The 24296-nt window shown below is 41.4% G+C and overlaps 1 protein-coding gene across 1 annotated transcript; it reads right to left on the bottom strand.

Moving 5' to 3' along the window:
• Positions 1-29: 29 nt before the first annotated feature.
• Positions 30-24230, bottom strand: SLC15A1 (solute carrier family 15 member 1). The gene is given in 23 exon segments (NM_001303166.1): positions 30-908; positions 1892-1999; positions 2828-2974; positions 3386-3482; positions 3597-3704; positions 4305-4354; positions 4782-4931; positions 6079-6204; positions 7616-7697; positions 9057-9145; positions 9311-9343; positions 9436-9480; positions 11447-11536; positions 12156-12242; positions 13304-13386; positions 14833-14916; positions 16093-16183; positions 16422-16521; positions 16696-16815; positions 18163-18304; positions 18392-18476; positions 21605-21636; positions 24164-24230. Coding segments are annotated over 23 exon segments (2145 nt in total). The 5' UTR covers positions 24168-24230; the 3' UTR covers positions 30-716.
• Between the last annotated feature and the right edge of the window lie 66 nt (positions 24231-24296).

Here is a 24296-nt window from a genome sequence, read left to right as displayed (position 1 = left end):
TGTAAGTCATACTCTTACACTGCTTTCAATAATTTGTTACAACACAAGTTTTATTCTTGTTGGTTATTCAAAATATAATTTGCCATTGTCTGTTCACCTCAGTGGACACCCCATTAACACAATTAATTAAGGACATACCAACGGACAGTTAATAATAGGCACAGAAAGCACATCACAGTGCATTTCCAAGTTACTGCTAGGTAGAGCATAGACACTTTAATCTGAGAAATCCAAGAGCTTTTTTCCCATTATCCTTAAGGACATATAAAAGAATTTAAGGCATATGTGACCTGCTTTCAAGTAACAGTGAGGCTAGAAGGGTCGTGCAGACAGTTTGGCTTCAATTACTATTTCTTGGCAACACCTTTTTCCCCTCCCCTCCACATTATAAAATTGAAATACAGTATAAAAATACATCTTTTTAGAGTGTCTAATAGTGCCAAGTGCAATTTCAATATTTTAATGCTATGGTATTAAGCTTGAGGTACATTTTAAGAGTGCAAATTCTGCAGGAGTTTCCTCAGGATGCCATCTTCTGTACAAGAGATTAATCATTTCATCTTCTTCCCAAGAGGCTGTATGCTAAGTCAGAACAGCTTTTCTTAGCCTCTCCCATGAGGTATATTACCCAGTGATGTCAGCAATACCCCGATTCCTGTTATTGCAGGGAGAGTTAACAGGCTACCATGATTTACAAATGCTCTTGAATACACCTTCTACATCCGAGAGTCAGCTTCAGATTCTTTTCCGTACAAGTCTGGATCCTGTTTTATTTGTTTTTTCTTTTCTTCCTCATCAAGTTGGGCTTCAACCTCATTTGGATCAATATACGTATAAAAATACGCCATGACAGCAAAAATAATGCAAACTGCAAACAGCAAGGCAGCAAAGAGAACATACTCTGCCCACTGGAAAAAAGAAAAAAAAAAAAGTATAATTTAGCCATCAGCAGTTATTCTTCCAAAGAATTACACCATTTTTGCAAGCAGTGAACTCAATTCCAAATGTGGAACTCAGCACGCACAAGTACTGCATGTCTTGGAGGACTAAATATTAAATATGTTTCTATGGATCACAGTGGAGAGTGAGACTAGTAACTCTAGTTTCAAAGTGCTATCTCTCTCCATCTGAAAACCCTCAACAGCTGTGTTTCACGCTCTCTCTGGTTACTTCAGCTGAAACCAGGACTGACAGACCTTTTTCAAAGACAGGCTCTTCCCTCTCTGAAACATCACTCTTTTTGATTCACTAGGAAGTGCCATAAGTAGTCTGAAGAAGATTTGTCCAAATATTCTTCATCAGAAGAACGACTGCTTTCATGCCTTAAGGAAGGAGGTTTGAAACCAATGGTGCCAGCAGAAAGAAGGGACATGGCAAGGCTGACATACACAGGTGAGGCCTGATTAGCAGTGGGCAGAAGTTTCAGAATTTAGTCCTAAATCAGTTCAGAAGTCCTCACCCAGACCTTCCACACCATGAGAAGCAGCCTATTGCACAGATGTTAGACTCTGCTGTTTGCCAAGTGAAACACTCTGACAGAGCAAGAGGTAGGAGTGGTAAACAATTGATGCAAAGGGTAGAAACCTTTGTTAAAGTAATATTTGTTAAAGCTTTTCTTTTGTTTGTTTCTTTAAACCAAAATAGATTGTAAAGATTCATAACTCAGTTGCTTACATACTCTTAAAGGATTGTTCAGTCAAGCACAAAATTCTACAGCTGACTGGAAGACTCTTCTAGCTAAGCCTTGTGCATTCCACTTATAAATAGAGATCCACTGTAATGCCTGATGTTCAAAAGTTATGGCTGAGAATTATCAGCCACGACTCCCCTCATGTTAGAGCCTCTTTCTAACAGCGCAATACAAAGGCACGCTGAGTGCCTGTGCACTTACCTGCTCACTGAGTTTGGATGCTCCAGCCACAATCAGGACAATTATGTTACCAAAAGCCACTGTTAGCAGCCATCCTGCCTGCAGCACTGACTTCATATTAGATGGTGCCTATAGAAGGAAAGCACTTAATTTTTAGTCACACTGCTAACACTTTCTGATGTTTACAGCATTATTCACACTATAATAAACACTGATTCTCCATTGGGGGAGGAGGAGGAGGATGGGGGGATTTATTTACCTGTTTATTTTAATTGTTAGAACTCAATAAATCTCAAGAAGGAACAAGAGAAACAAGAGCTTTCTAATTACTGCTAAAACACTTTTTACATCATGTACACCAAGTAGCCAAATGTAAAATGTGCCTGCTATCTCACTTTGTACACAATAAATGAAGAAAAGGAGTGCTTCATAGCCAAGCAAGCCACAATTTATATTCTCATAATTGCAGAAGATACTCAGAATTGAGGGAAGAAACAGAGCTAATAATACAAATTGAACTTAGAAGACAAAGGAATTTAAAGTGTACAAATTGTTGTCAAAGACTGCAAGGAAAAAAAAATTAAAGCAGTGCAACTTCGATGAAGAAGTGTCAGTAGTGGCTGAATTTGTACTTGAGGAGTCTCCAGTTTGGTTTAACAGCAACAGTACTGTTCCATTTATTTTCAATGGAAAGTCATGTATGAGGTGATTTGAAAACTGGTGACCGAATCTTCGAGTGGTACTCGAAGCTCCATGGAAAACAGAATGCTAGTGAAACAAGCCCATTTTGCACCTGCCTGTGGTCCCGCTAGGGGGCTCTAGAGAATACTGTGCAAACAAAGCAGTGATAAGGAACCATCTTTAGGAGCGAGAAGCCTCAGGAGATCTCCGTTTGTACAGGTTAGGGGCTTAAGAGTCCTGAGCTAACACGTGAATGATCTGAAGAGCAAAGCCTACCTGTGAGTATGAAAATTCCAGCCCAGTGACAGAGAAGACTACTTCTCCACATGTGAGTAAGAAATACTGAGGGATCTGCCAAGCCATATGGACTGTATTGGGTTGGATATCTTCAATGTATCTTAATTGAGTCACGTCTTCAGAACACTGAAAATAAAAAAACAATGCATTAGGAACAGCGGTAAAGATTCTGTACACCAGAGGAATTCTAAATAGTGCTATATCATCTATATAATCATACGTAAAGTTCTGTGAGAGTAGAACATATTGCGTATGAAGCACCATGCAGCAGGTAAAGAAATGCAATTATTTCACAGCAGAATTCATGCAAATACTTAGTGTCAAGCAGGGCTAAGGATTTAAAGCCCTGGTGATTAATAAGAATTTTTTGCAGTATATCATTATCATGCTCATCGTTATTTTTATTGGTGTTTATGTTCAGACAGTTTAACATAAGAATTATATGTTTAATTAAGGGCAAGAGAAATAATTGTTCAAGTGTTTTTCAATTAAAGAACATTAAAATGGAAAACTATTGCCCATTTAACAGCAACTCACCTCATTAATTATGATTGTATAAGCACCACCATATCCTAATGCCTCTGAAGTTACTGTGCAATTAGTTGAATCTGCAACAATTACTATATCATCTGTTCTGAAGAAAGAAAAAAAAACAATTCAATCCATATGTATAGACAATTTTGTGTAAAATAAAATGCCCTATGTCTATTTCTTTAAGAGGTTAGATTTTTATAAGGGAGACGCTTACCTTCCTCCTGAAAAAAGGGTGTAATTACTGATACTTGTCTCTTCCAGTATTCCAAAATCCGTGTCACCCATAGTGATGTTGACTGTCTGAGGCAAATTATTTACAAACCTTTAACATATAAGAGATGAATACTTTGGTTAGTATTTCAAACAATTCAAGTTTTACTTCATGTTTTGGCAGTATGAGTATTAAGCCTTCTCCTTTTACTTTTGAAAATGAACATTTTTGAAAGAACCGTAAATCCCCGAAGGCACGGATAATGCAAGAAGCAAGACAGACCTACATCATCTTATTGCTTTCATAGGGAAATGAAAAAAGTGAGTATTTACTTCTGGCAGTAACAAACACGTCTACAAATGGAAGATATGGAAAAAAAGAACAAAAAACAAACAAAAAAACCCCCCATAATTTGTAGGAAATTTCTTACCAGCAATTCAAAAGAAGGTAGACACATTGTCTACAACAAAAAAAATTCTAAGCAGAACTACTTCCAAGATTTAGCTAAGGTATACCCTAAATAGATATGTAAGATAGCTCAGATAAATTTTGTTCTGGAATTTCCTATACCCCCTAAACCTCTAACTGAGGTGTCCAGCAACTAGAAATCTCCTACAATATAGAAAATGACATTAAACAAGAAGAATCCCCAGAAGAGGGAGGCTGAAGTAGTCATGCCACTGAAAAGCTGAGGAACAACATCAGTTTTACCTGATTAGATTCTTTCCTTCTTCTGGTTTTGATGTGAAATTATCCGACCGCTGGTGGAAGAGACCATTAGTCAAGACACTTCATTGGCATCAGTGAACTGCTTAAACGTGCGCTATTACATACAACTGAGAATTCACAGAGGTTTCAGAGCAAGATTCCAAACCTTATCTTTAGCTTCCTGCTAAGAAACATCTACTGGAAAATTCTTTAAGACCACACACGTAAATTCAGCAAAACAGTAACTGTCAAGCTAGGTTATTGGTGAATTTTTTTGTTTTGTTTGCTTTGGTTTTTTTCCCCCCCAGTATCCTGCCGTGCTCTTTACAATTCAGGAACAATTTTCCCTCAGGCAGCAAAGAGAATAAGAGAGAAAACAAAAAAGAAAACCTATCCAGAGCTTGTCCTCCAAGCTTCCCCCACTCCACATAGATAGTTGCTATGGCACTGATATATTTCTTAGGATTTAGGGAGACTTACCAAGCTAGAAACAATGCCTGTTGCTGCATTCTTAATGGTGACAGTATGCGTGTTGCTGCTTGTTGAGTCGATACTTTCACTTCTATTCTCACTCCCAAAGTTTATGATTACAGATTTTAACTGAGAAGTCTCAAATATCCTGTAGTTTGTCTACAAAGACGACAAATTGTTGTGAATTCCCATGCAATAGCATTTGTCTCTACCTCTGAGGAAATGCCGAAGTTTGGGGGAATCAAAATTTTACAGGTACGTTACATCCAAAGTAACAGAGATTGTGAGCAACTCCTGACTTCAATTCTTGTTATCTTTTCTACACCAGATGCTCATTTTGTTTGATCGGTGATTTCTTCCTTTACACAAACCTCAAAGCAACACAAGCTTCCTACAAGCATTGTGGAAAAGCTGTACATTTTGCTGTGTATTTCTTTCTCCAGATAAACCAAGCTTACTGTTAGCAAAATTCTGTTTAGCAACAGAGGCAGCACGAGTATAAACCGTTTTCCACGTGGCAACACTTCCTACAAGATGCTGATCCAAACTGCACCTTTCGTGTTTCAGCATAACACAAGTTACTTCTGCCAGGATACATGGTTTAGATATTTTTACTACACTTCACAAGCTTGGAATGTAATACAACTTGAAAAATAATTTAACACATTTATTTAAAAAATATGTATCTTTGCTTTATAGATGCATGGTACAGTTCAAAACATCTGGATTATGTCTATGGTAGAGAATGGAATATTTTTACACCCTTTGTTTTCAGGTGTGCATCATGGTTATATCAATTCCACTTCAGGATTCAGCTTGGGCACCCTCATCTTTTCCCCACAGCTCGGTTTCCATGTGAGCTATTTCTGGAGGAGAGTGGAAGAGGGCTTCCCTTCTTCTATGGAAGCAGGACAGCAGACTACCACAGAATGTGCTGGTAAGACTTCCTTGCATTCATTGTTACAAAGATCCATCAGCTCCACTGTGTTTTGCAGTCAGTAGAGCTAACAATCAAAATTGTGCTGTAAAACACCCTGAAAGGGTTCTTCAACAGCAAAATCTGGAGCTCAAGTGAGGTAGGCACAGAAACATATCCCAGTTCACATAAGTGATCACTTACAGTAAGAGCAATGACTTTCTAGGCCATTATTATTTAAAGGAATAGCAGTCCTTACTGTTAAGAAATGGCATAGAGGGAAAAAAAAAAAAACACATAGAAAATACTGAATTTTCAACCATTAGTTAAGAACCACTTTGACTTGCTCATTCAAATTTGACTTTCTATTCCCCATCTCCCCTTACTTACCGACTCCATAGGAAGAACAGTCACGTTCTGAAGATCAGGCAGAAATGTAACATTTGCATTGCTATTACCTAGATTTATTATTCTGATTTGGGCCTGTCCAGCTGCAGGGAAAACTGGAAGAGTTTTCTGTAGGAAAGAAAGAAGTAAATCAGTGCTCTATCCTAAGTCACTTGATGGACGTACTGTAACAACTACGCTGTTAATTATCTCATGTTGAAGATTAGCATTTGCCTGATGATTTGTTTGTCAGTCATAAGAACGCAATTTTAATCATGTTTTAGTTACTAGCCTCAAAGCTTTCCAACTGCTTCCCTTCACAATGCTTCCATGATCCTCTTCTAACAGGGCGCTGCCAATACCAACAGTTCAGGGGACAGCTTTTCCCCATATCCTATGGGAGTACAGGTTTCTGAATTTCTTTATGCTGTGTTCTGACTCCTTTTCCCAGCCCTCGTGCTGCTCAGAAGCACACAAGTGCACTGTGCAGTGCGAGAGTCCAAAGAAAATGAACAACTTCTGGAGGCTCCACTTTCCACCTGATCTAACGGTAAATAGATTCTGCTCTTGTAGAGCCTCAAGAGCTGCACTTATTTCAGTTCTGCCTGAGCCCTCCTGTACTTTGGTCTTTTTCATTCTCATTAGGTACAATCACACAACTAAAATATATTTAAATTTTCCTTTCTGCAGGATGCTCCCGTGCAACAGTCTGGAGATTTACCAGCTGTGACCAAGTTTCTGCCCAGTGCGAGTACGTGTTTATGTACAGCTCTAATCCTTCGAGCAAGGCACTCAGGATGTGTTCTGTTGAAGGCCAGATGCTTTGCTCTCCATCAGAAAACAGAGGCAAAATAAGTTGTGAGCCCAGACATCAAATAGTGATCTCCTCATTCCTCACAAAAGGTATTTAAGAAGTGAGAGCTCATCTTGATAGCACACTAAGAAAAGTGGACCCTTGGATGGCAATTCAGACATTGGAATGCAGTCATTACCTCCCAGAGGTGTCACTGACTCCCCAGCTACAAGGAAAACCTACATCTTTTACGTGTATTAAACATGACAGCTCCCTTTGAAGCAAGAAAATCTAGATGTGCCGAGTCCTGCCTTAAATAAGTGTCATAAAATCATCTTTGCTCATAGTGTGATGATGCTTCCCAGGCTGTGGTGAATCACACTTCACCTCCAGTTTAGATGTCAGAAGAGATCAGAGATACAAAGCAGCTCCCTGTTCGGGAAAATCTCTGGTTTTCAGCTTTTAATCTCAGTTTAAAGACCAGCGGCTGCCTTTAATGCATGATTTATCATAACAACAGATGAGACAGTTTGTGGGATGGTGATTAGCACTCTAATATAACTACTTATGAACTCAGTGGGTTGCAATATGCTTTTATATTTTTCCTCCCCTCTACTTCTGTGCACACATACTTATTTCTGATTTACAAGTGTTTTACACACAGTGTTTGACTCATTTTCATCTTAAAAAGGGTGTTCTACATTAACAAAATATTAGAATTCAGTACATGCACCTGGCTGAACTTACATCTATTTGCACTTGCACAAGGGCAGCAGCAATGAAAGCCAGGCCAGCAAGGAACATGCCAACAGTGATCTTCCTCAGGGGCCTAATGCAGCAACAAAATATGTAAGTTAAGACAAACATTTGATTCATTAATAGGGCTACAAATAGCAGATCATCACCATTTGAAGGGCTGATGTTGTCAGCATTTAGCTATCCTATATAGAGTTCAGTTACACTACTGAGAAATTAAGTTTCCTGCTTAAGTTCCTGTTAAGTTCCTGTTGCTTTGCATCTGCTGGGCTCATTCCTAGGGTTAAGCACCACCTAAACAAAATTGTTTTGGGGTTTCTGCATTTGAAAAGTCAACAGAAGGAAAAAAACCACATCATCGCTAACTTAGAAAACAATGAAAAGGCAAATTTACACCTTGTACAACAGAGTAATAACTCTTGTCTATATCCCTATGTTTAAATCAAATATTGAAAGGAGCAAGTCAGGGAAATATTTTGAATTAGGAGGCAACTACTGACATTCAGTTAAGTTGTAAGAGTGAACGTATGGTAGCTATTTTATTTATGACATCCACTGTCTGATGCAGAACATCCACTAATGAACAGAGGTGCTTCCAGCACAGCAACCTCCCACTAGTTTTTCATAACTGGATGGGAAAATAGGAATGCATCTTGCTCCATAGACTTTATTCTAAGAAATGTATTCTGCACATAAAGAAATATGAAGATGAATGTGATGTTACAGGCGACGAAGGTTGGGATAACCCAGGGAATGAGAGAGCTTGTGTTTTAGGAACACAGGGCAAAATGCTGAGAAGCTGATTGCTGGGAGCTTGAGCCGCTCCTGTAACAGAGCTACCTGACCTCAACGTAAGCCAAGTCCAGAAGCATCACTGGTGCTGACAGAAGTCTAGAAACCAGTAGCTTTGCTTTGTCTTGTTCAGTTTGGTGAGCCTCTTCCACTCCTTCTGCTTGCAAACACTGGCCAGTTCATTGCCAATATTAAAAGTAACATGCAATACTCTCTAAAACTGGCTCAGTGAACACCTCCCTGGGACTGAAGGGAAAATACATCTGGTCCCTGGTAGTTTTAAGCCCAGAAGATATCAGATGCTAAAGATAATGTTGTGTTTCTACTTCTGATACTTGGTAGGGGAAGGGAGTGTTTGTCATAGGGAAACGGAAAACATTAATGGTAGATAGCATCTCTTTGACCTCACCTTGAAGAGAAACCACATTATTACTTTCCTATTAAATTCCGCTCCTGTGGTCTGTGGCGCCTTTGTTTACTACTCAGAGTTCTTTTACTATGTTTTAAATATTAACCCCATTTTTAATACTATATTGTTTTTCTCATGGCTGGAACTTGCTTTTGTTTAGAGCAAGAAGAGCATTTTAAAGAAATCACTAAAATGAACCTCTGCTGAACTCAGGTAAATACATTAACTTACGTAAAATTGATCTTGCATTTCTGGATTAAAGGATAAATCACAGCATCCACAACTGGGACCATTATTATAATCAGGATTGGATTGACAGTCTGTTAAAAATGAACATAAAAAAGAAAAAGAACTAAGTATTTTTCAAAGTCCTTTTTTACAAAAGGCAATAATATATAGTATATCATCTATATATATAACAGTATATCTATATATAATAGTATATCATCTTTGGGAAGTAGTTAGGATTGTCAAGATTACTATACCTGCATTTGGTCTGGCTGAATCTGAAGAGCTCCCTAGTGGGGAAAAAGAAAAAAAATAAAATGTTAGTAACAAACAAATAAAATGGGCATGAAAGGTAAATCTTAGGGGAAAAAAAGTCACCTACAAAGTCCCCATCCATTGTTGTGGCTTGCAGTGTCCATCTCGATCCCTTGACAGAAAAAGAGAGAGTTAAATCCCATGGTTAATAAGTCTCCCAAATCTCCTCTTAAATTGTTTTCATAAGTAAAGTGTTTGGAAAGGTGGACAGTATAATAAAAACAAAGATAACTTGCTAACTTTGTTTGAACAAAGTGATCTTCATGGTTCATTTCACTTTATTTACTGACTTCACAAAATCATATAAAAATAATACTCAAGAGAGGAAACAAGAGGAAACAAGCACAGATGCACAGATGCTCCACACTTGGAGGCTCACCATGATTTCCAGCACATGCTTCTCTCAGCTGTCACTGCAGGAGATGAGCCAGAGGCTGTACAGAGCTGGCATGTGGCTGTCAGCCAGGTGCTTACAGCCTACGGCCCTGACCTGCTGCTCCTCACTGCAGCACTGGACTCCACTGCCTTCCATCCCTCTGCCCCAAAAATATGCCCATGCTCCCCAGCCTAGAGGGAGACGACTTGTACCAATGCATCTGCAGCCTCTGCACTTGTGCTGCACCATTGTCTGGGATAGAATCATAGAATTGCTCAGGTTGGAAAAGACCTTAAAGATCACCAAGTCCAACCACAACCTAACCATACTACCCTAACTCTAACAACCCTCCACCAAATCATGTCCCTGAGCACCACATCCACGTGGTTTTTAAACACATCCAGGGATGGTGTCTCAACCACCTCCCTGGGGAGCCTGTTCCAGTGCTTAACAACCCTTTCTGTAAAGAAGTGTTTCCTACTATCCAACCTAAACTTACCCTGGTGCAACTTGAAGCCATTTCCCCTCATCCTGTCACCTATCACCAGTGAGAAGAGACCAACACCGCTCTCACTGTAAGCACCATTCAAATATTGGAAGAGAGCAATAAGGTCTCCCCTCAGCCTCTCTTTTTCCCCAGACTGAACAGCCCCAGTTCCTTCAGGCTCTCCTCACAGGGCATATTCTCCAAGCCATTCACCAGCCTTGTTGCCCTTCTTTGGATCTGCTCCAGCACCTCAATGTCTTTTCTGTACTGAGTTGCCCAGAACTGAACACAGCACTCAAAGTGAGGCCTCACCAGTGCCAAGTACAGGGGCAGGATGACTTCCCCAGTCCTGCTCATCACACCATTCCTGATACAAGCCAGGATGCCATTGGCCTTCTTGGCCACTGGGCACACTGCTGGCTCATATTCAGCTGACTGTCCATCAAGGTCCCTTTTCATTAGATAGCTTTCCAGCCACTCCTCCCCAAGCCTGTAGGGTTGCCTGGGATTGTTGTGACCAAAATGTAGGACCCAACACTTGGCCCTATTGAAACTCATACAGTCAAAAGAGCAGGAGGAATACCAGGGAATCTTAGAGCAGGTCACATTCGTAGTTATAGCTCACTAGTACTAAAGCATAACCCTGGCAGTCTACAGAATGTAATGCACTCTGCCTTACAGAGAGCTGATTCTCTCAGATACCCTCCTAAATTCATTCTGCAATATTTAACTATGAAAGCTGCTTTCCTGAGTCCTGAGCACTCCATCCAAATCAATGGGAATTACAGGGTTATACTTCAAGATGTGAGGTGTTTGTTACAAATCTGAGGGATCAAGCAAGATGGCATACACCTCTCTGGCTCCCCAGAGTGCTTTCATAAGGATTCCACACTGCACCTTAACTGACAGCAGAAAAGAGTGGGAACTAAAAAGCTGTAGGTTACTGTTTCATCTGCCACATGCTGGCTGGTGGGATCTAGAGAGGCCCCAGTCACTGGATCACTCCTGGGAATGCCCAGATAAGTCAGCTGACTGCTCTTGGACCACAGGACATTGTGTGAGCACTGAGTAACCATTGTGCATCATAATTGGGCTGAAGAATTTGCTGAGAAGTACTTCCCACCCTTACACAAAGATCTTTTTAGGTGCAGTGCCTCCAGAACATGTAGCAACAGGGTACATTTAGAACTGCAGAGCAAAGCATTTCTACTTTACCTGCTGGTCAAAAAGTGCCCAGAACATGGGGAGAGGGATGTAAAGGAAAAGCACCTTCAACACCATCTTGGTCTGAGCAATTAGTCGTTTCTGTAGATAAGAGGAAATACAAAAAAAAGAAATCAGTGAAAAACCCAACACTTCCACTGCAATTTGCAATTCGCGCAGCAGCAGGTGGAGACACGAGACCTCTAATGCAGTGTTTATCCATATCCTGAACTTTGGATGTTGCCAGAACTTCTGCTGATTTCTGTTAAAATAACACCAGGGTGGGGTGCCAGTTAAAGGGGACGCTGGCAGCAGAAAAGTCTGCTCTTCTTGGCACATCCACACTGCAGTGGCAGCAGATTTAGCTCTACACAACACTGTTTTTTTTTTTCCTGGTAGGCTTTAGCCGTGCTGCTTAGGAGGCATTTGAATGGAGAGGAACTGTGGAATGCATTTCATTCATGAGAATTACACATAGGCAAAAGTAAAATGAAGGGAAGGGGCTAAGGTTTGTGCTGACACTGACAGAAGTGCAGGGTGTGTAGGGTGCAGGGAGCAAAGGACACAGCTAGGGGACTATGGGACATAAGCCATTAACTTGTACATGATCAAGAGGTGCAAAAGCTATTAACCCAGCTCCCAAGGCAATGGATCAGAGCAGACAGCACAGGAACTGGGGCCAGGGGATGCTGAGGGACAGCAGTGCTCACACAGTACTTACATCATACTTCTCGCTTGCCCAGTCTAGCCAGTGTTCTCTTTTTGGATACTCTTTGCTGCGATGCCGAAACCTGTTTTTAATGGCAAACTGGAGAGAACCCATTAGAATTTTGTTTAATAATGTTAAAATATTTGTAATAATAGAAGCTGTTTTATAGTTAAGAGAGACACTCTTGCTTCTAGCACTCCTCATACTGCCTATCCGGTCAAGTGTGTACCTGGGATCAAGTAAACCAAGCAGATCTGCTCTGAGCAGCTCTAAAGTGGATTACTATTAGGAACTGGAAGACCTGCATACTTAAGACTAACTTACATATAGCACAAGAATGTCAAATGCACTGTTTCTCAGAACTGAATGGCTGTAAGAGCACATTTCACTATAAGAAGCTGCAACTTGTAGAAATTTAATGGTACTGAATATGCACAAAATACAGTCCTGAAGGACTCCACAAACTTTTTAAGTGCGACAACATGCAAAAACCAAGCTGGGCAGGCTCTAGGGGTAGTGGTCTAGGAGATGGCCAGAGGCACATACAGAGATTTGGTTTGGGTAGTGTTTATAGGACAAGCAATGATCTTGGGTATAACAGCCTCACAGGTCTTCATGGAGAATGGGGAAGCCCATGAATGAGAAAAGTGCCCTGATCTCAAAGTCGAGACACTGCCAAGTTTGGGGTATGCAGAGCTAAGAAAGTAAATTTAGCTCCCTTCCTCACAGACTTGCACTGATATATAATGCCCCAGCCTCATTAGTACAGAGGAGATCAATATCCTCTGCACTGTAAACAGTGAATTTGTTCAATAGCCAATAAATTTTTGTGGTAAGTTATACAACTGCCTCTTGACTTAGGTCAGTGCATACTTGCCTGTCTCCCTACAAGGCTTTATAAAAGAACATGAATGAGCAAAAGGATAATTCCCAGAAGATGGGATAAGCTTTCACACATTGTTAATATCTTGCTTTGTTTTCTGATAAACTGAGATACGAATAAAGACAAATAAAAAGGCAGTCTAAATTTGGAGGTGTCAGTAAGAAGTCTTCTGGAAGGAAAAGAGTTTTTCTCATACAATATAAGAACTCTGCACTAGGTGCACTGGGCAGCTTTGAAGGTTCCTGTCAGGCTTTTAGGTAATACAAGCACTACTTACTCCAATGCATTTACAAACTCGGACCATTATATTGCCTTGTGGCTGAACTTTTTTGTACATTCCACTTCCAGCTATGAATACAACTGCAATAAGCAAACAGAAAGGAATTTGTGGTTAATTGAAAACAGTGGCAAATAATTTAGTGTGAAAAACATAATTAAGTAGTTGCATCAAGCTGGGAGTAAACTCTGTAAGGAGTAATGAGCATGACTATTGCTGTGTTATTATACAGTAAAACAAATCAAATTAATAAATATCAGTAAATATTACTATTAAAGATGCAAGACTAAACCGTGATACTCTTGAGGTTAGTGGCCATTCTTGGTGGGATGTGCGTTATGGTCAAAGCAACAGCCACTCTGGATCTGCTCTTTGGCCTTGCTGCACTTAAATAGGAACTCAAGAACCCAGGACACTGCATGTCACATCATGCAGGGACACGTGAGGCGTCACCTGAGCTACAGCATTTGTCAGCATTCCCTCAGCTCCCACACGCAGACACGTTCCCCAGCCTCACCCTCCCACGTGTTGGCAAGGTGTGGGCTAACACGAGCAGCCGCCGTCACCCTGGGCTGGGTGCACTGATAAGATAGTGTCAGCAGAGCTGGTGGCCCACCTGGGTGCCAGGTCCAGGAGAGGACATGACCAGGAAAAACACTACAGCATACACCAGCCAAACCATTAGAAAAAAATAAGATAATAAAATACAACCCCCAAAATCTGCTGATGTGAGCATCAATTTCTTGGTCTTTGTATGGCAGCTGAAAGGCTCAAGGAGCAATCTGCAGAGCAGCTAGTAAAAATACACCATTTTGATAAACACTGGCATACCAGTGTTGTATTTCACTAGTAAAAGGACAATTACCCTGCACAGTTCACTATCCTGGACTATGAACAATATCTGAAAATTGCATTTTCTGAGTTCTCACCCTACATTTAGAAGACCTTTTATTTATATAACCTAGCACACCAAGCAATTTAGATGGTATATTACATGTCTATTTCATATCATATCATAGAATCATAGAATGGCCTGGATTGAAAAGGACCACAATGATCATCTAGTTTCAACCCCCTGCTACGTGCAGTGCTACCAACCACCAGACCAGGCTGCCCAGAGCCAAATCCAGCCTGGCCTTGAATGCCTCCAGGGATGGGGCATCTACAACCTCCTTGGGCAACCTGTTCCAGTGCGCCACCACCCACTGTGTGAAAAACTTCCTCCTAATATCTAATCTAAACCCCTCCTATCTTAGTTTAAAACTGTTCTCCCTTGTCCTATCACTATCCATGTACGTAAACAGTCATTCAGCTTAATTGTGCCTCAGCTTCACCAGTCTCTCCTTTAAAAGAGGGAACTTTGGGTCAATCTGCCCTCCCTCCAAAAAAGTTTCCCAAGTCACATATTGCAGAAATAATCAGGTATTTCTAGAGATTCATACTTGCAGATTTCAACTACTTTCTCATGATTCAGAAATCATTATCACCTAACCACAGCAAGAAAGCAAGATGGAAACAGTTCAACTTACTTAATGAAACAGCCATGAGGGCAGCAGGAACTCCAAATGCCAGCGGGTAGCACTGCTGTCTGCTGTGAATGCCACATTCTTGAGCTGAAATATAAAGTAATGTTTGATACAAATCCCAGGGACTGCTGCCAACATTTCACATAGAGTTTCTATTTCTTGCATTCATTGTTGACTCAAGGGAAAAAAGAGTCTCTGCTGATAAATGACAAGCTGGATGACCACTATGCAGTTCTACTTACTGAGAAGGGGAATAATGCATCACAGAAATCTTAGAATGGTAGAGATAGGAAGGGACTTCATCTTACTCTCTGCTCAATCTCTGCTCAATCAGGGCCACCCAGATCAGGTAGCTCAGGGCCATACTTTGGAGATCTGCAAGAAGGGAGGCTCTCTCTGGGACAATCTCTGGGCAATTTGTGCCAGTGCGTTTTCGTTAGGAAAAAAATAGCTTGCAGCTAATTACTATTTTCATTTTTTTAAATTCTTTTTTTATTTAAACAATTAGAGAAAGTAATGGTACAACTTTCCTCAATCAAATCTGTTAGTTTTTCCAAGGCAGTTTTTACCCTGTATCATCATGGAAGCAAACTGCATGTTGTGGCATCTGCACGTCTCCTTCAGTTTTGGGAAATAATAGAATTTGCATAAAGCAGACCCCTAAAACACTTCCACATGATCTGTTCTAGTCAGTTGCCATCAAGGAATTTAAGGGCTAGAATTTTGGTCGAGTGCATTAGGGTTATTCCAGAGGTTGCATTTTCCAGAGAAAAAGTGGTCTTCCTCAAACTCACGCCAACAGGTCCCTACACTGGCTGCATAAGCTTGTTGTAAGCAGAAAAGAAAGCAACCTTGTACCGTATAAAAACATGATTTACTGCATGGATCAGTGTGTTTGCACATTCATAAATGCTTCTGTACTTTATGTGGGCACACTTCAGAATGTATCTCCTTCAGTTCCAGAGCAGAGCACTCTCACTTTCCCTTTTTACCGAACAACACAACTTTGAGTGACAGTTTTTAAAGGTATTGGAAGAGGTGCAGTATTTGTACCTCTGTGAAATTAAAATACACTTAAAATGCTAGATTGAAAGCAATCCAGACTGGAAACTCTTTGGTAGTACATCATCCTTGAGAAGTTGGATGACATACAAGAAAACTTGAAGACTGAATTTCCTGTTAATTTTATCCTGTATGACTTGCATTCCAACACTCATTCTTTATTGCTATTTAAGTACTTCATGAACAAACGTGTGGACTTACCTCTGAGAATTGGGGTGATTACAGTGGATATGAGACTTCCAGCATTAATGGACAAATAAAAGATAGAGAAGAATCTACTTCTTTGTTTCTCCTACAGTAAAAACAAAAATGCTTTTCAAAAATGATTTTAGAAAGGGCTAGCCAGAGCAACTTCATTTACCCTAGACTGAACCAACTTAGTTTGCACGGTTCAAGACAAATTATTATCTATCTTGTTTTACTCGTGAAGCACTACAATAAGACACTTTTCTAAATATGTACTTCATTATATTACTGTAGTAGCAAAGCATTAGTAAAAATACATGTATGACTGAAAATGTGGAAGATACCTGATGTTCTTCAAACTGATCCCCACCAAATGCTGACACACAAGGTTTGATTCCACCAGTTCCAAGTGCAATGAGAATCAAGCCAGTCACAGACAGGGCACTAGGATAAAGTAGAAAAAAATGAAGAAAGAAATCATTCTGCTATCTTAGTTGAAGTTTTACATAAAAGGTTGACTGCGAGACCGTTGAAATGCAAGTAGCATCATTTTAAATCTTAAGTTGCCCACCCTGTCCACCACCAACCTGGAGAACATGCATGTACAAGTCAACTCACATGTGCACCGCAATATTATCAGGATTGCCATCTCTGTTTTGATCTGTCATGTCGTTTATGGAGCTTATAGCCATGACTGCCTGCCCAATTGTATAGACAATGGACAGGGAGACAATGGTCCTGTTATAAAGAGAGAAAATAAACTTTTACATACCTTGACAACAAAATGTTGATACATACACGTGAAAAAGCAGAATTCTGCATCAACTATATTACCCTCTCTAACTAAGCAAGGCAAGATGACAAATAGGCTCTCTAAACATCACAAGGTCATGGGAGATAAATCTTCAGTGGTTACCATTTAACCACCAGCTCAAGAAAATGCCATTATCATATTTCACATACAGTGAAGTACAAATTGGCTACTCTACTAAGGTATGTAACTTATGCTAATTTTAATATTGCTTAAATATTCTCTACGTTTCTTTTCTTTTTTCTTTCCTCCATGCAGCTTAAATATATTTTAAAGACAAAAGCTCCCCTAGAGATTCTGTTGTGAAGGCAATATTACAAAACCACTATATCTCCCATGCCTTTAACATCCATTTCTCCTCCTCGTACAGAAGAATTGGCTCCATTCAAACTTTGTTGGAAATTAAAAAATTGGCTGTAGTTTGTCTTTCAGAAGCAGCAGCCCCAGAGGCAAAGCAGCCCACAGTAATAAAGGGCAAAGCTCAGGGATCTAGGACAACCCAGATGTTTGATGAAAGCCTCACAGCAACTTGGAGCTCCCTGGTACAAGAGCAGCAGAGGGAGCACACACTCAGTGATCAGGTCCTTCTTTAAAGCATGCCATCTAAACTAATGGATACACATATATTCAACCTGCAGGGCATCAAACTGTTTGCAAAGAGATGTCACTGATCAGACCAGCTACAAAGAGAACACCTGGCACTGATTACAGAGCTGGTCTCCCAGAGGCCATCAGCCTGGTAGAAGACCGCACAACCTGCAGACAATCAGCTCCAAGGACAGCCTCATCTCTAATCTCTGGGAGACCTTTGACAGCATTCCTCACTCATAGCCCTCAATAAAACCCTTTACTGGGCTTTTTCTGGCAAAGTAAATACTATTAGAATCGTGACATTTATAAAGAAGAGCAACATCAGGTTGTTAAAAGTAATTTGGCTATATTTTAAAGCACTTAAAGCACTTCATTCAGGATTACTTCTCTGAGCAACTACATGCAGGCAAAAATAGTTCATAACATAAGAATGTTGCAGTTCAGTAAGACCTCCCACTGACTCAAGTCAATACTGAAATTATAAAATGTTTTAGAATACATTCTAAAAGTCTCAGTAGTATTTCACTATTTCAATGGCTACTTGCAGGTGTTAAGCTTAACAGATGAGCAGATTTGTAATTTTGGTAATCCCTAGTGCAGTTTCAGATCTGGGGGAAAAACAAGATCCTCAAGTCTATTGGTTTGTTGTTTGTTTGCTTTTTGAGAAAAGAATAAGCACTGACTTAAACTTTCCCAGCCAAGAGTCTGCAATGAGCGCTCCCAAGATGGGCGTCAAGTAGCACAGAGCAACAAACGTGTGGTAGATGGCTGTAGAAAGGTTGTCATCCCACCGCAGGAAGTACTTGAAATACAATACGAGCACAGCTGTAAGAAGAACAAAACAGCAGGTTACAAAGCAGAGTCAAGGCTGGATAGCAGCAGGGACAGGGAGACGCAGGATTTGGGATGTACCTCGCATGCCATAATAGGAGAACCTCTCGCAGAACTCATTGATGACGATGAAGAAGATGCTCAAGGGATAGCCAAAGCAGTTCGGCTGGAAACAAAAGACAGCAGGAGCTCAGAGGTGTGCAGCACAAACTACCATGGTGTGCTGTGCCCTACTGTCTGAGCAAGCTCCATCCAGCCTCTGTCAGAGCAGCTGGGTGCTCAGGGTGAGGAGGCTGTGCGGGCTGAGATGGGAGGATACCATTCGCCTGAATCAAGCATCAATTCCCACTTTCCCCTCCTGGTTCCCAGATCTCAGATTTCCCATCTTCCCTTCCCGTGACATCTTTAGCAAGGTTTTGTTTGATTTCCAGCTTGTGCACATCACACATCTGAAATCTTAAGCACTCACAGTAATTTTGACTGGTAATCAAAGAAGCAAAGAGCCAGCATTTTTGGAGAAGACACCCCAAGCCCCAGCAGCATAAGGAAATTAGAAGCCCGGCTCTACAGATAAATACTACAAGATAGGACAAACAATTTAATTAACCATTTCCTTCAAACAAATCTCAGGAAAGCTCCTTCTCCTTACAAGTTCTCTGCTTTGCAAAGAATCCTTCATTTCTTGCCAATAAAACTGACTTAACTTCTAAGCTAAAACCGCATGGCACTAACTGCCAGATTTCCTGATCCTCCAACTGTTGCAATGGGCAATTGCATGGCTGCTACAACACAACTTATGACACGGTTCTTGCCCATTGTGACAGAGGAGAAAGCCATCCATCAGTTGTAAACTTACCCTAATCACTAGAATTGGAAATTAAATTTCTGACCACATGCTTTTCTTAGCGGGTGAGCATACGGTCTGATCTTTAGGTATGTATTGTCTGTTTTGGGAACATGTGGTCTGATTTTTGGGTGGTCCTGTGCAGAGCCAGGAGTGGCATTCAATGATCCTTATGGAGCCTTTCCAACTAGGGATATTCTATGATTCCGTATGATAAAATTGCTATTAAAATTACTAGAAATGCAAGTTGACATAATCTCACTTTTTAAGGGTTTAATTCTGAAAGTTGCAAGAATTAGATTTTTAATAAAGCTCAGGACTTTGTAGCCAAAGCTACACCAATCCCTGTCCACTTTGCTGATCCACTTAGACTGTAAAGATCATTCAGCTCTAATATTTTTAAAACTACTTTCTATATAAGGAAATTAAAGCCATTTTTACCCGTAGATTAAATTCTAAGAAACTTTATTGTATCTGGATATTATTAGAGTGACAGCTAGGAACAATAGAATAATACAGTTTTACAAGGGCTTGAGAGTCCAGGAACCATCTAAATACAGCATCCAAGAGCCAAGTAAAGCAGTTATTTAATGTTTCTTACATTGGTGCTTAATAATAAACAAATGTGTATATGTGAGCTGTCTGCAAATGAAAGAAAAAGCAATGCATATTTGAAGAATTAATAATAACCAGTTGAGGGGTATAGGACATTTCATAGATGAAACTGATGAAATTTAAGCAGCGTGGACAAGTATGGCATTATTTATCTTCATGCTGTGAGAATTTTGAAATCAGTTTACTTCATATTTGAAAGGAAAGAAACCTGATACTGGGAAATCCTGACTGGAGTGGGTAAATCAGAGAGCTCACATCACCAGTAGACTCTGGACAAAGCCTTTAATGAGCAGCATAGCACATAACAAAACCAGTGTGCTGCAATAAGATTTTGTAAATAATAAAAGAGAAATTAAAGTAGAAGTAGTGAGAGTGTCACTGGCTTTAGAATGACTCAGCCATGAGGATGACCAAGCAGCCTCAGCTGCTGTCTCCTTGGCTACTGTTGTGCATGTCTTATCTGTGGTTTGGCAAACAATTTTCATCCAAAGAATCTGACTTCAGCCAAGGTGAGCACTGAGTAGGACTCATTCAGCTTCAGAGCAACAGAAACCAGAAGCCTAAACAGATCTGTTGCTCTTGATTTCTCATGTCCTCCATGGACTGAAAGAGGTGTCTCTAGAGGAAGACCATCCACATTTATCCCAAATCTCATTGGCACAGGCTGCCCAGAGAAGCTGTGGATGCACCATCCTTGGAAGTATTCATGGCCAGGCTGGAAGCGGCCCTGGGCAGCCTGAGCTGGTGGGTAGCAGCCCTACCCACAGCTGAGGGGTTAGGACTGGGTGGGCTTTAAGGTCTCTTTCAACCCAAACCATTCCATGATTCTATGAAGATCAGATAGGAGTCACTTGTAAGTTCCAGTCTCGCTCAGCTGAATGCACAAGCTGCTCCAGATGACCATCCCCAACCTCGACACCACTTTTAGCAGCCTGAAGATCACAGAGAAGAGAGTGCACAAGCCAGGGAACGATCATTAAGCGTGCACACATCTGTGTAGCCACACTGCAAGCCAGAGAGAAGAAGCCTAGTTTGAGAGCACAGGGAAACAAGCTGTCAGGAAAAGATTAGGAATGGAGTGTGAACACTGCTTCAGAGTCAGCCAATGGGGAACCATCATGAAGGTTTGTCTCAGCACTTATTAGATGTGCCTTCATGCATTACACATGCGCATGCATACATTTACTGACACAATTGTTGTGAACCCCAGGTCCAGAAACATTCAATCTACTGCAGAAGAGGCAAGAACCCAGAGGCTGCATCTTATTTATAAGACTTCATAACATTCCTCTGCTCTGGGGATCCCAGGCTTGAGACTGGCACCACCCAACTGCACGCCCTTGGCTTCAGTTACTGAGGAAGCTGTGGGAAAGTCTGTAGGGAAAGTTTGCAGAGTAAAGCCTTGAAAGATAAGAAACTCAAGGCTGCAGTCAGATGTAGCCAAGAGGTACTGTTAACGGTTCAAAGATTCACAAGGAAGATTGCCACAAGGAGAGCCAGCAGGTGCTGACAGCTCAGTGACAGTGAGGATGAGCTCTGGGGACCCTCCTCTCCCAGCTGGTATCTTTGTGGCCAAAGGCTCTTCAGACCTCTTATCAGGATAGTGAGCGTGCCAATGTCTAGCTGGGGTGTAGGAAGCTGCCAGGCTATCTGGTGTTTGTGTTAGTCGGTACTCATTACTTTATATGTAAAGTATGTTTATCTTATGTTTACAGGGTGTTGGTTTTTATGCTGTTTTGATTTATTTATTTATTTTTTTGCAGAGCTAAGTTTATCCAAAGTAATCCAAAGAGCAAGCAGAGCAACTCACTATAGCATAAGAGAGCAATACTTACCACTGATGAGCCCTTACTCTTACTTTTTGCAGCTGTGGGGGAGAAGGAAAAAAACAACACACATGTTAATGGAAACTGAGTCAGACTTCTTTAAAGCCAAAGGGGAACATGGGAAAAAGCTCACCTTCAAATCAAGTATTGTTCATTAACTGCACGTACACTTAAGTAAATTTTCAGTCAGAGGGACTTAGAGTGCAAAAAGACTATCAAAAAGCTCAATTTCCTTTTGTTTTTTTCAGACTAAAATGTAGCTAAAGCTTAGATTCACATAAGCTGCCAGGGAAACATGGAAAAGGACCAGTGAGGCAAAGTGCTGCTTTCACTGTGGCAAGCGCTCCCACAACTGCACAGCTCATCTCCAGAGATGCACCCCGCTTCAGTTCACTCACAGGGTTGTCACCTTCAGGACAGGCTGGGGTGAGGAACACAGCTGAAGTGTCCTGCTGAGTCCTGTCCATCTCTTAGACCTAACAAGCACTGAGCACACAGCCTGACTAGTGATGCACAAGGCCACACATTTATGTCATCTGGAGGCTGATCTGGAGGGTCCTGTGAGCACTGTCCATCAGGGCACGCTTGGCTGAGCTTGCACTGCACCAGAGGAAGGCCAGCACCCACAAAGTGGATGTCAGCATTTCCTAGAGCACCACATGAACAAGTTCATTATCATTAAGATAAGGCCAAGAACAAGACGTGAACTTTGAAATACCTGCCTGCAAAATAAGTGAGCCCATAATAGATTCCTATAAGAAAAATATGCTTGCTAACAGTTTAGTCCATAGTTCAGGACAGATGAAAACAGCTGACAGCAACACTATGGTGTTTGGCATGATACTTTATTAAAGCCTTTTCTGAAAACTTAAAAAGTCAATTAATGCATTCTTTCCTTTGCTGGATAGCTGTCTTTATGGGAACAACAGAATGTATTACGAAGGTAATTTGAGAATGTCTTTCCTAAAACTCAGGTAACATCCAGAAAGTGCTAACACACCAACTGCAAGGCACGTGCAAATACCAGATCATTAAAAGTACTGGCAATATCCCCCACACAACTCGTGTGAGCAGATATGTGGAAGGTAGATAAGCATTAGTGATTGCCTTCCTAACTCCTTGACTATTTCTGTTTTCTAGCATTTTCAGAACACATTTGCCATAACACACAGGGAACATCAGCCTGAGCAGTCTGTTCCAATCTGCTACCTAAGCCACGGGTAAAGACTAAATAATAATTGCAATAATAATTATGGAACTTGCAGGTGGCTGTTTGTTTTTCTGTGTGTTTTGGTATTTTTTTCTTTTTTCCTTGCTATAGGGTGAAATTATCACCTCTGCAAGAAATCTTTCAAAAGCATTTTCCAGAGAACGCTGACTGACTTCATTTTTGGGACACCTATTTGTCAAGTATTTTGGCTTTATTCCTCTATTCAGCTCTGACATGCTGTAATATATTGCATATAAATATATATGTACACATACCTACAAATCCACAATTCTATAAAGAACATGGCATTATATATAAAAATATGATGTACTATATAAGCAGTATTACTCAGCCAACATTTCAACATAGGAACCTAAACTGCCCAAGCAACTCCAGTATCAGGCAGCCTCAGGGATAGACCTCCAAAAGAACAGAACACTTGGCACTCTGCACCAATTTCAGTGACAAATCTGGGGTTTGTGGGTGGCATGTTGGTGCACTCCCTCTTCAGGGCAAGCCTCAGTAATGCTCCTCACAAAAAACAAACCCTAGAACTATTCTCTTTCACACATAACAGCCACTGTATTTCCTTGAGATATCGAGGTATTTTTTTGTTTGTTTGTTTGTTTTTTACCAGATTGTGATCTCACAAGGGATGTTCTTACTTCACAACCAGCTGCTCTCACATGGCTAAGCCTTGGCCTCCTCCCGGAGCAGCCTCACAAGGATGCTCCTGTCCCCAGGACCAACAGCTGCAGACCCCCTTCCAGAAAGAGGCTGACACAACCAGCACTAAAACAAACCCACAGCATAGCAAGCTTGATGCTACATGAGCACAGAGGGTTTCTCCCTCACAGGGGTTCCACCATCTCCCCTGACAAGACAGCAGGACCCAGGTGCCCATGGGGCAAGCTGTGCCAGCTCATCTCCACCACTACAAGAGGCAGTCAACCCATCTGGGCCGCAGTGACACTGGTTGTGTTGGGCACCCTGCGTTAGGTACCCCACATCGGTTTCGTTGGGCACTCCATATTGAGTGCCCCACATTATGGGACTTGTGTTGGACTTATCAGGCATCCCACATCGGTCTTGTTGGGCACCCTGTATTGGATACTCTGCACTGGTTTTCTCTGGATGCCCCACGTTGAGCACCCAGCATTGGTTTTGTCGGGCATCTCAGGTCGGGAGCCCAGGCAGCGCTCCAGTCTGGAGGACCAACCGCACAGATGTGTTCTCCCGTGCACCTCAAACCACCGTACGACTCAACCCCTAGCAAACTCCCTCTGAAAAAAAAGCGCTACCCAACAGCGGGATGAACACCGCGCTCGACCCTCCCGCACACCCATCCCCGCACCTACCCATGGGGCCGGCGCGCTGCTGGTGGCCGCGCGGGGACGGAGGGACCGAGGGACGGACAGAGAGCGGACAGCGGGAGGGAAGGAGGGAGACGGGGGCGGCCGGGATTTAAGGCGGCTCTGCGGGGCCCCCGCC

This window comes from Meleagris gallopavo, chromosome 1, assembly GCF_000146605.3.
Source record: "Meleagris gallopavo isolate NT-WF06-2002-E0010 breed Aviagen turkey brand Nicholas breeding stock chromosome 1, Turkey_5.1, whole genome shotgun sequence".
NCBI lineage: Eukaryota > Metazoa > Chordata > Aves > Galliformes > Phasianidae > Meleagris > Meleagris gallopavo.
Note: the sequence above shows the minus strand (reverse complement) of the source record. Positions and strands in the feature narration are given on the sequence as shown.